The sequence below is a fragment of the Ranitomeya variabilis genome, chromosome 6, assembly GCF_051348905.1.
Source record: "Ranitomeya variabilis isolate aRanVar5 chromosome 6, aRanVar5.hap1, whole genome shotgun sequence".
Classification (NCBI taxonomy): Eukaryota; Metazoa; Chordata; class Amphibia; order Anura; family Dendrobatidae; genus Ranitomeya; species Ranitomeya variabilis.
In genome coordinates, this window is record NC_135237.1 from 189993372 (window position 1) to 190006065 (window position 12694).

General features: G+C 44.7%; 1 protein-coding gene across 2 annotated transcripts in view; it reads right to left on the minus strand.

The window, feature by feature from the left end:
* Positions 1-1658: 1658 nt before the first annotated feature.
* The window catches only part of LOC143782177 (leucine-rich repeat flightless-interacting protein 2-like), a 157422-nt gene continuing 146386 nt past the window's right edge, over positions 1659-12694 (minus strand). For both annotated transcript variants that reach the window (XM_077269337.1, XM_077269336.1), the window contains one exon: positions 1659-3428. In XM_077269337.1, the coding sequence (XP_077125452.1) occupies positions 3309-3428 (120 nt within the window). In that variant the 3' untranslated portion in view covers positions 1659-3308. The remainder of the gene's footprint in view (positions 3429-12694) is intronic.

The following is a 12694-nucleotide window of genomic DNA, read 5'->3' on the forward strand; positions in this document are numbered from 1 at the left end:
CAATTTAATATACTTTTCTTTTTTCCTTTTTAGCAGGTGATTAAGTTATGTGTTCATCCATCCTGGTCTCTATAAATGCCTCCAATTCTTCCTTCTTTTTGGGATTGTTACCGATTGTGCAGTGACAATTTCATTTAGCAAAACCTCCCATCCTTCTTGGACATTTCTGTCCTTTAGAACATTTAGCCATTGGACCTTTCCTACCCTCTTTCTGAAAATTGCAAAATTTGCAAAAATTCTGAAAATTGCAAAATTGATGGTTGTGCATTTAAAGAAGGATCTTTCAGAAATGTGCATTAAACATTGATATTTTTTATTAAAAAAAAGAGTGATTTAATGATCTAAGCAAAATATTTTTTGCACAGCAGCTCTTAAAAATAAAAATTCAAATACAGCATTTAACAGTAGCAACTAAGTTTATGAAATCTCTAAAATCTCATTCACACAGTATGTTTATTTCCCTCCATTTCTTTACCTGGGGTGCGCTCTTTTAAAAATACAGCATATCAAGTACTTTAGCTTTTTACAAACGTTTTTCCCCACAAACAATAGGTAAGCAGCAAAACAAACAAAGCACAAATAATGCATCAAAAACCACAAACAAAAATGTACAAAAAATGTGTGATACAGGAAAGAAATATATCTTGGTACCGTGTTAGCTAGTAGATAGAAAAATATTTAGAATTGAGAGTCCTCAGTGGTTGATACCTTTTAATGGCTAACTGAAAAGATGGTAACAAATTGCAAGCTTTCGAGACTACATACGTCTCTTCATCAGGCAAAGACTAAAACAAATTCTGAAGAATCACATATTTATGCACAACATAGTATAGAGAAAAAAAAAAAAAAAAGAGGGGAAAAAAAACCATGGATAAGCTAGGTGACATGAAGCAGAATTACCATGGGTGATAAACAGTTACGTCCATAAATATTGGGCCAATTCTTAGATAAGGATTGTTTTATTGTCCTGTGATTAGGGTCTCGTTCTGTTGTGATGACCCCACATGGTCTGAGGGGCAAGTTCATTAGTTGATGTAAAAAGACATAAATCCGTGTGACACATTCATTCCTGCATTTAGAGTGTCAAAGGTCGTCATCAGTTTATACTCCCAGACTCTTCTGTCTCTCTGAGTTTTGAAGTTACTTTTCAATACAAGTAATTTCATGAAATTACTTGTATTGAAAAGTAACTTCAAAACTCAGAGAGACAGAAGAGTCTGGGAGTATAAACTGATGACGACCTTTGACACTCTAAATGCAGGAATGAATGTGTCACACGGATTTATGTCTTTTTACATCAACTAATGAACTTGCCCCTCAGACCATGTGGGGTCATCACAACAGAACGAGACCCTAATCACAGGACAATAAAACAATCCTTATCTAAGAATTGGCCCAATATTTATGGACGTAACTGTTTATCACCCATGGTAATTCTGCTTCATGTCACCTAGCTTATCCATGGTTTTTTTTCCCCTCTTTTTTTTTTTTTTTTTCTCTATACTATGTTGTGCATAAATATGTGATTCTTCAGAATTTGTTTTAGTCTTTGCCTGATGAAGAGACGTATGTAGTCTCGAAAGCTTGCAATTTGTTACCATCTTTTCAGTTAGCCATTAAAAGGTATCAACCACTGAGGACTCTCAATTCTAAATATTTTTCAAAAAATGTGTGTAATTTTCACTGTTTTTTTTCCCCTTTATCTATTTTTCATGAAGAAAAAGATGAATTCTAAAAAGCTACATGTGAACATACCCTATGTGTCTTTTTTTGGGGTATAGGGAATAGTGCCACTGTTACAATACTTAAAAGGAACCTGTCACCAGGAATAACGCTATTAACCTACAGATATGGGATTAATCTGAAGGCTAACAGCATTATTATGCTGTCCGGCGCATGCATGCAGGCGAATTCAGCGGGGAGAAAATTATCTTTATTCTTCCTGCCAGCATTCGGTATCCAGTCATAGTGTGACTGAATCGGCTCCGCCGCCACCCCTGAGTATACAGAGCGGCCGCTGTAACCGCGCCCCGGCCCTGACTGACACTGGCTCTACATTACGGCCGGCTGTCAGTCAGGGTTGGGGGGACACTTACAGCAGCCACTCTGCATAGTCAGAGCAGTGACTGACCCGGTGCCACCCTGCCGCTATGACTGAAACCAAATGTTAGCGGGGAGAAGAAAGATCATTTTCTCTCCGCTGCATTCGGATGCGTGCAGGCGCCGGACAGCATCATAACACCGTTAACCTGCAGATTAACCCCATATCTGCAGGTTAACAGCATTATTCCTGGTGACAGCTTCCCTATAAGATTCTAATTGAGCTTTTGATGACTGAGGCTACATTCCCACAATGAGCTTTAGTTGAGATTTGATGCTGCAGAATTTCTGCACCTAATATTTAAATTAGGCTACTTGCGTTTTTTCATTGCACTTTGGTGTGCATTTTTTTACATGCATTGTCATCGTGTTTTTTGTTTCTTGTTGGTGTGTCATACTTTAAAGAAAGTATTTGTTTTTGATACTTCTTAGCATTTGGCTTTGACAAAACTTTATTAACATATTTAGGTGTGGATTACATGCATTTTTTATGCGTTTCCTCTGTGGAAACGCACTAAAAACACATGTGTGTTTTTCCCTGCAGATTTTCCACGCCTCATGCAAGTTTTATGAGTAAATTCCACACAGAAAACTCAGCATACCCACAAGAGATATTGACATGCTGCGGATTTGAAACAAGCACCGCAGGTCAGTTTACGCTGAGTTAAAAAGAAGCACAATGGGAATGAGATTTCTATAAATCCCATCCGCTTTTGTAAGATGCTGCATTTTGGATACAGCAAAAATACAGCATCAAAAACGCACCAAAAGCTCATAGTGGGCACACAGCCTGACAGTGCAGACCAGCAGTATGGTTGCGTTCATGGTCTGAACTGAACTTTCTCCCAGGCTGCCAGCAGAGGCATCTTGAGCAGCACATGGCCACTGAGGCTAATCAGATCCAGCTTCAGTTCGCCACAAGCAGACTGTTTAGAGCCTGCCTGTGCCACGCTTTCCTTTTCTAGGTAACAAGCCAGGCTGGAACTGCAGGGTGGCCAATAGCCTAGGCAATGAGCTGTACCCTATAAAATTAAAAGTACCTCCATACTTGCAAACAGAGAGGATTGTTAATAAAGGTTAAGTTGTAAAGTTGCCTGTTTGTAATTGTAAAACATGCTCTTGTTTTACAATTATAAATGTGTTCAAGAACTGTACTGTGTCTACAAAGTTTTTCTGATGAAACAGGTTGCTGGTCGTGTGGCTGTCCCCTAAAATATCATATTGGGCTGCTTGGAATGACTTGACACACACTTCATCTTCTCTAGTCGCTTCAGTAAATAATTGTTTTTCATTTCCATCTCTTCCATTTTGTTCATAGCTGTTCTGAGCTGTGGAGAAAATGAATCAGAACTATTACAACACAGGATGATTGAGAAATATCACCATATGTAGCATTCTAAGTGCATTTCAATGCTAACAGCTTGTTAATGGAGCCTTTATTTAATTTTCATTATCAGGACTGATTTTGGCCTTGATGCTCAGAGTAAACTTTATTATGCGGACCTGATAAAGACAAAAAATGGGCAGAAACAAAAAATATATATATCTTTAATTATTTTTGTATTCTATTCTTAAAGTAGGTAATGGCATCCTTGATATGCACCCTTAAAATGAATCCTCTTTTTTACTCTTTATAGCAATGTCACACATTTTTGCTGCATCGCCCTACATTAGCTTTTTCCGTGGACCAGGTGTTTAATTTTTTGAGGGGGCAACAATAGTGTCTACCAAACTTTGCTTATGTGCCATTAAAATGTACCACCTGAGTACAGTGCAGCAATGTGTACTGTCCCAACCTCCACCACTGTGCTGTGTGTGCCCCTTTAAGCCTCATGTTCATGTTGAGTATTTTGTCAGTATTTTATATCAGTACTTGTAAGCCAAAACCAGGAGTGGGTGATAAATACAGAAGTGGTAATGTGTTTCTATTATATTTTTCCTATGATTGTTCATCACCTGGTTTTGGCTTTCAAATACTGATGTAAAAATCTCATTAAATACAAACGTGTGTGTGAGGAGGTGGACCAACTGCCATGTTCCCCACCTGAAGACATCAAAGAGTTTAATGTAAATATGTGAAATATGTTTTCTTGTGGTAACAAGTTTTAATTTCCTTGTGGGCTGCAGCACTAACCAACTGTCGCAAAATGTCACTGTCTTCCTCTTTGCTTCTGTACAGATCTGGGTGAAAGGTTAATTCTGCCCAGCAACGGGAAGTAGGGATAGTATCAGAGTTAACTGTAAGGTCGGCCCATAGTGAGAAGAAGGATTGAAAAGCTCTGGGTAGTGAGAGATTGAAGACGTGAGTAAAGAAAGACAAGAGAGGAGAGTGTGCAGAGATCTGGATAGGAATAGAACTAGTGTGAAGGCCTAGTGTGAAGGCACAAGTCAGTAAGAATCATTAAGGATCTTTAGAGGCGACTGATCCAGTTTAGCAGGCAAATGGGTGAAACCCATTAGTGGCAGAATTAAAGGATGATGTGAGTTCAGTGTTTGCCAGGTGTGATAGACCATGTACAGAAGGGTTTTGCCCAGCTGACGAAATGGTAGATGGAAGCAGCTCTAAGAGAGGTCCTCGTTAACGGATCACAGACTGCTGTTTGGGTTCAGGGTTCACAGCGTAACATATTGACTCATGTGTCCCTGCACTGCGAAGGTAGAGGTTTGCATCACTTGCTCTGCTTGTCTACCATCCACATTTTATGTGCCGCCCGAAACCAATAGGAACACACTTCTGTATGAGACACATGAAGTTGTAAAGTGTACTGCATGCTGCCTTGTGTAGTTAAGTGTGTTGCCAAGTAAAAAATGCCTTGTTTTTAAGAAAGAGCCTGGTGTCCCTGCATTGAAGTCTAATGGACCTGGTGAGGAGTGGAACAGGACCGGCCTGGAGGTGAAGGTACCAATAGCAACACTGCCAGCATACACACACTCAGAACTTTTTTCTGTAATGTGCCAGAGTGTCGAACTCATGACATTCACCCCCGGCTACCATCCCGGGCACCGTTACATTTGCGTGTGGCAATATAATACCAGTACCTGAAAAAACAGTAACGGTGTCCACAGTTTATTACATCAGTATGACATCATTATTTTGGATCGGTGTGCCATCAGTTTTTCATCACTGTGCCATCAATTTTTTTCTGGTATGCCTTAAGAAGAATCAATTCCAAAGTTTCTTCTATACTTTACACCTTCAGCACAAGGATGGCACACACACATACCATCTGTGTGCTGTTCATGTTTTACACAAACCCATAGACTTGAATTGGCCCTGTCATTGCTGCCAAAAAAATCATTACCACAGCATGATTCTGCCACCATCATGTTTCAATGTGGGCATGGTGTTCTTGGGGTGATGAGCTGTATTGGTTTGGCGCCAGACAGCGTTTACTTTAGTGGTCAAAAATATTTACCCTACAAAGACTAATAACCAGAGAAATGAATTACTATAACTTGCATAAAGGGAGGAATTGAACAATACCTGCCCTCATGTGAGACCGTCTATCATTATACTAATAGGGAAATACTTCCCAATATCTATGACTGTAGTAATAGCTCCCAGCAATACATCAAATCAGGACATCAATAATTATTATGTATATATATATATATATATATATATATATATATATATATATATATATATACGTCCTCAAGTGATGTAATGAGGCCAGATGATATATTGCAATGTATAAAGATAAAATACAAATCTTTAGTTTATAAAAAATAAAAACAACGATTACAAATATATCGAGGGAGTTCCAAGATGGCCGCCGCAGGGATCAGACACACATGAGGGAGCTTCACATCCAGAGGAGTCAATCCGTGCCAACCACCCTTAATAGTGCTTCATTAACCATCCTGCTCTGCTCTGGGGGGTGCCCAGTGCCCGAGGGACCAGAAAGCAGCAGGTTTAAACGAACTTCTCCAGCCTGAGATTGCCTGCACAGCCTCTTCAATCTGCGGCCTACTACAAGGCCTGAATCGTGGCCCCCCTGCCAGAAAAAAATTTCTGCTGGGGATGGTCCCTGCACTACTTCCCCTCCATCAACCTGTGACAGATCTACAGCTGAGGGGTGAGTGAACTTCTGGGAGCCTCCAGCACATAGCATCTAGGGAGGTCTGCCACCATCATCCATCATCGGGGGTCTGCCCCGCTGCATCTGTGGTGAAGACCCTGCGGGCAGTATGATACCCCCGGGACCAGACCTCTCCCTACCCATCTGCTGTCTTACCTGCTGATGCTGCTTCTTGTTGCACCAGGGGAGGGAGAGAGGGAAGGTTGCTGATAGGGTTCTGTGTGATTGCTGGGAGCTGTGTTTCCTCTCCTCCTGTACAGTTATAAAACAAGGGAATTCCCCATCTGCTGCAGAATCATTGAGCAGCCAGGGTCTTGGAAGGACACTGCAGGAGATTTCCTCTACTGTAGCCTGAGCAGTGCTGTTGCCTCTCCCCAATAGTGCCCAGAGGAGCTTGTTAAGGAACAGCAATAACTGTGACTGTGAGTGAGAGCTTTTGAGAGGGTCCAAGCACTGGTCTATTATCTGTGGCACTGGTTACCTTTGGTGGGGGGCAGCTACTGGGACAGAACTTTCTTGACCCCCCCACACACCCCCTCCTCCCCAAGAGGACACATATAAAGCAGGAGACTACTCCAAAAGCCACCTGATCCTGATCTACTGTACTATTTCATCCAACATATCAGTTAAGTTTGAACTCTGCTGCCATCTACTCTGCTCATAACTAGGATTGAGCGAAACGGATCGGACAAATTGAAAAATCGCCGACTTTCGGCAAAGTCGGGTTTCATGAAACCCGACCCGATCCCACTATGGGATCGGCCATGAGGTCGGCGATCTTCGCCGCAAAGTCGCGTTTCGTATGACGTATTCAGCGCCATTTCTCAGCCAATGAAGGAGGACGCAGAGTGTGGGCAGCGTGATGACATAGGTCTCGGTCCCCACCATCTTAGAGAAGGGCATGACAGTGATTGGCTTGCTTTCTGCGGCGTCACAGGGGGTATAAAGGGGCGTGCACGCCGACTGCCATCTTACTTCTGCCGATCTGAGCATAGGGAGAGGTTGCTGCAGCTTCGTCAGAAGAAGGGCTATAGTTAGGGAGGGAAGATTAACCCCCAAACCGCTTGTGCTGTAGCGATTTCCACTGTCCAACACCACCTTTGTTTTGCAGGGACAGTGGAGGCTATATCTTTGTGCATAAGCTCTGTAGCTTATTAGGCTGCCTTATAAGGCTCCCTGATAGCTGCATTGCTGTTTGCACGCTGCTGTGCAAACCAACTGCTTTTTTAAAAGTAAAAATCCTGTTGCTCCTTTCTGCAGTTATCTTGTTTATTTGTCCACACTTTTATGTGCAGCAGTCTTTTTTGTTGCTGCCATACTTGTCCTGAGATCATTGTAGGGAGATTGAAATTGTACTACAGTCCTTGGATTTTTTCAGATATCTTCCAGCCACTTGCTGCCACTTACATTGCGTTGTGTTACACACTGGGCCTGAGCTGTGGTGCTGTCTCCCCCCAAAAAAAGGTAGATTGAAATTCTCACAAAGTGGATATACCTCAGTCCTCTTAGTTTGTGGTGTATCAGCCAGCCACTTGCTGCCACACACATTGCGTTGTAAAATACACTGGGCCTGAGTTTGGGTTCTGTGTCCAAAAAAAAAAGTGTGATTGAAATTCTCACAAAGTGGATATACCTCAGTCCTCTTAGTTTGTGGTGTATCAGCCAGCCACGTTCTGCCACTTACATTGAGTTGTAAAATACAGTGGGCCTGAGTTTGGGTTCTGTGTCCCAAAAAAATAAGTGAGATTCAAATTCTCACAAAGTGGATATACCTCAGTCCTCTTAGTTTGTGGTGTATCAGCCAGCCACTTGCTGCCACTCACATTGCGTTGTGTTACACACTGGGCCTGAGTTGTGGTGCTGTCTCCCCCCCAAAAAAGGAGATTCAAATTGTCACAAAGTGGATATACGTCAGGTCTGTTAGTTTGTTGTATATCAGCCAGCCACGTTCTGCCACTTACATTGAGTTGTAAAATACACTGGGCCTGAGTTTGGGTTCTGTGTCCAAAAAAAATAAGTGAGATTCAAATTCTCACAAAGTGGATATACCTCAGTCCTCTTAGTTTGTGGTGTATCAGCCAGCCACTTGCTGCCACTCACATTGCGTTGTGTTACACACTGGGCCTGAGTTGTGGTGCTGTCTCCTCCCAAAAAAAGGGAGATTCAAATTGTCACAAAGTGGATATACTTCAGTTCTGTTAGTTTGTCGTATATCAGCCAGCCACGTTCTGCCACTTACATTGCATTGTAAAATACACTGGGCCTGAGCTTGGGTTCTGTGTCCAAAAAAAAATAAGTGAGATTCAAATTCTCACAAAGTGGATATACCTCAGTCCTCTTAGTTTGTCGTGTATCAGCCAGCCACTTGCTGCCACTTACATTGTGTTGTGTTATACACTGGGCCTGAGTTGTGGTGCAGTCTCCCCCCCAAAAAAGGGAGAATTAAATTCTCAAGAAGTTTATATACTGTACACCTTCTACCTTGTTTTACAGTACCATATAACGGTTGTTGTTTTGGTTAGATTTTCTCAAAAATGAGAAAGTCTGGTGGAAGAGGCCGTGAGCGGTCGTTGCCAGCTGGTACTGATGGTGGTGGTGGTGGAGCATCTGGTGGTAGTGGGAAAAGCAAAATAGCAGCTAAGGCTGGAGGTGTTGAGCCAGCGTCATCGTCTGGCTACACAAGGCCTCGAAGGCTCCCTTATCTGGGAGTAGGAAAATCGCTTTTAAAGCCAGAGCAGCAGGGAAAAGATTTGGCTTTCCTTGCAGACTCAGCCTCTAGCTCTTTCGCCTCCTCTTCAGAAAGTTCCAAATTTAAAAGCAGCAAGTCGTCAGTGGATGCTCACGGTCAGGAACAAGTCGCTTCCTTGTGTCCTTCACCCAAACCAACAGTGAAGGATGAGTCAGGCGACACAACAGGTTACTCCATGGAGCTCTTTACACATACCGTGCCTGGGATAGAAAGGGAAATTGTTAACAGCCCATTACAAGATGAATCGGACATGGAGTGCACTGATGCACAGCCACAGCTAGATTATTATGCTGTTCCATTGACTCAGATCACTACATTGCCCTCGCAGTGTACTGAGCCAGAAACTGACCCTGATGAGACTATGGTGCCCCGTCTCGAACGCTATAGCACCTTACACGGTGACACAGAGAAAGGTGCACATGACATTGAAGAGGAGGTGATAGATGACCCAGTTGTTGACCCAGATTGGCAGCCATTGGGGGAAGAGGGTGCTGCTGACAGTAGCTCAGAAGCGGAGGAGGATGATCCGCAGCAGCCATCCACATCGCAACAGCTTTCATCTGGCAGGCCCGTCTCAGGCCAAAAACGTTTGTCAACAAAAAAAAACAGTTTTAGGACAGTGTGGCCATCCGGTGAAAGTAGCAAAGCGTGCAATGCCTGAAAAGGTATTCCATAGTAGGAATAGTGGAGTGTGGCAATTTTTTAACCAAGATCCGAATGATCAGTGCAAAGTTATCTGTAAGAAATGCTCAAAGACCTTCAGCAGAGGGAAGAACCCCCAAAATTTAAATACAATGTGCATGCGTAGACATTTAACCAGCATGCACTTGCAAGCCTGGACTAACTACCAAACGTCCCGTACCATTGGTGCACCGGCTCAGAATGAAGGTAGTCAGCAACGCTACATTGCTTCCCTCACTGTAAGCCCACCGGTTAGGACACCACCAGCAGCAAATGTGGAGGTATCGTCGCAAGGCCAAAGCAGTCAGGGAATCACAAGGTTTTTGGTAGGAAACACTGTATGTAGGTCAACATCAAGAATACCATCACCAACCCTCTCTCAATCCGCCATGTCCACCACCACCACCACCGCTTGTTCCACCATATGCAGCTCTCCAGTCCAGCTCACCCTACAAGAGAATTTCGTTAGGACAAGAAAGTACTCATCCTCTTATCCGCGTACACAGGGTTTGAACGCCCACATTGCTAGACTAATCTCGTTAGGGATGATGCCCTACCGGTTGGTTGAAAGCGAAGCTTTCAAAGACCTGATGGCCTACGCAGTACCACGCTATAACCTTCCCAGTCAGCACTTCTTTGCGAGAACAGCCATCCCAGCCCTCCACCAGCATGTCAAAAACCGCATTGTCCATGCACTGAGGCAATCAGTCAGTGGAAAGGTGCACCTCACAACAGATGCATGGACCAGTGGGCATGGCCAGGGACGTTACGTGTCCATCATGGCGCACTGGGTTAATGTGGTGGATGCAGGGTCAACAGGGGACAGCCATAGTGTGACAGTTGTGCCTAGCCCACGGTCTAGGAAACAGTTGGCTGTAGGCGTTCGTCACCCCTCCTCCCCCTCCTCCTCCAGAAGCCAAAGCTTGTCCACAGAGCGCAGTCGCAAGACCAATCCATCCGCAGCTGCCAGTGTTGCACACGAGGTATCCCATTATCGAACAGCTAGTGGTAAGCGGCAGCAGGCTGTGTTGCAAATGAAGTGTTTGGGCGACAACAGACACACCGCGGAAGTTCTGGCTGAGTACTTGCAGCAAGAAACTCAGTCATGGCTGGGCAGTGTACATCTTGAGGCAGGCAAGGTAGTCAGTGATAACGGAAGGAATTTTATGGCTGCCATAGCCCTTTCAGAACTGAAACACATACCTTGCCTGGCTCACACCTTGAACCTGGTGGCGCAGTGCTTCCTGAAAAATTATCCGGGGTTACCAGCCCTGCTCCTCAAGGTGCGAAGACTTTGCTTGCACATCCGCCGGTCGCCCGTACACTCCAGCCGTATGCTAAACCATCAAAGATCGCTGAATCATCCCCAGCACCGCCTAATAATCAACGTTGCAACAAGGTGGAACTCCACACTGCACATGCTTCAGAGGCTGTGCGAACAGAGGCATGCTGTAATCTATTTGTGGGAGGATACACATACACGGGCAGGCAGTTGGATGGCAGACATGGAGTTGTCTGGTGTGCAGTGGTCGAAGCTACAAGACCTCTGTCAAGTCCTTCAGTGTTTTGAGGAATGTACACAGCTGGTAAGTGCAGACGACGCCATCATAAGCATGAGCATCCCACTAATGCGTCTGCTGATGCAAAGTTTGACGCACATTAAGGAGCAGGCGTCTGCAGTCGAGGATGAGGAAAGCCTTGATGACAGTCAGCCATTGTCTGCACAGGGAACTCTCCTGGACGAGTTGGCGGATGAAGAGGAGGAGGATGATGGGGATGAATATTTATGGGAGGAGGATGCTTCTCAGGGGGCAATAGAAACTGGTGGCGTTGCAATGTCAGGTACAGTTTTTTTGCGGGACACAAGTGATGTTGATTTGCAAGAAAGTGCTCCTCAACCCAGCACAAGCAGTGAATTGTCCCCTGGAACATTGGCCCACATGGCTGAGTATGCCTTGCGTATCCTAAAAAGGGACCCCCGCATTATCAAAATGATGACCGATGACGATTACTGGTTGGCCTGCCTCCTGGATCCACGATATAAAGGAAAATTACAAAATATCATGCCACATGAGAACCTTGAGCAAATATTGGCTACCAAACAAGCAACTCTTGTAGACCGTTTGGTTCAGGCATTCCCAGCACACAGCGCAACAGGGCAACATGGCAGAGGTGTTAGGCTACGTTCACATCTGCGTTGTGCGCCGCAGCGTCGGCGCCGCAACGCACAACGCAAACAAAAACGCAGCAAAACGCATGCACAACACTGCGTTTTGCGCCGCATGCGTCCTTTTTTTCATTGATTTTGGACGCAGCAAAAATGCAACTTGCTGCGTCCTCTGCGCCCAGACGCGGGCGCCACAGGGACGCATACGGCGCAAAACGCAAGTGCGACGCATGTCCATGCGCCCCCATGTTAAATATAGGGGCGCATGACGCATGCGGCAACGCTGCGGCGCCCGACGCTGCGGCGCAGACCGCAAATGTGAACGTAGCCTTAGAGGTGCACAAATCCGAAGTGGCATTGGACAGAGGGGTTTTATGACCAGGTTGTGGAGTGATTTTGCAATGACCGCTGACACGACAGGTACTGCTGCATCGATTCAAAGTGACAGGAGACAGCATTTGTCCAGTATGGTTACAAACTACTGTTCCGCCCTTATCGATGTTCTCCCTCACAGGTCATTCCCCTTTGATTACTGGGCATCTAAAATAAACACCTGGCCTGAATTGGCAGAATATGCATTACAGGAGCTCGCTTGCCCTGCTGCTAGTGTGCTATCCGAAAGAGTCTTCAGTGCGGCTGGTTCAATACTGACCGAAAAAAGGACACGTCTGGCTACCCGAAATGTCGATGATCTAACCTTCATTAAAATGAACCAACCATGGATTTCCAATTATTTGGCCCCACCTTCCCCTGCTGACACGTAGCTTGCCTGAGAAATGTCTTGCTTTTGGCCTCCTCTTACTGACTGCTCTAATTCCTCCATTTGCAGCTGCTGAATGTCCACCGTAGGCCACTTTTATACCTCCCTAGGGGCTGACTCCCCCCACAGGGCCGTGGTCACCACCTTGCGCAAGC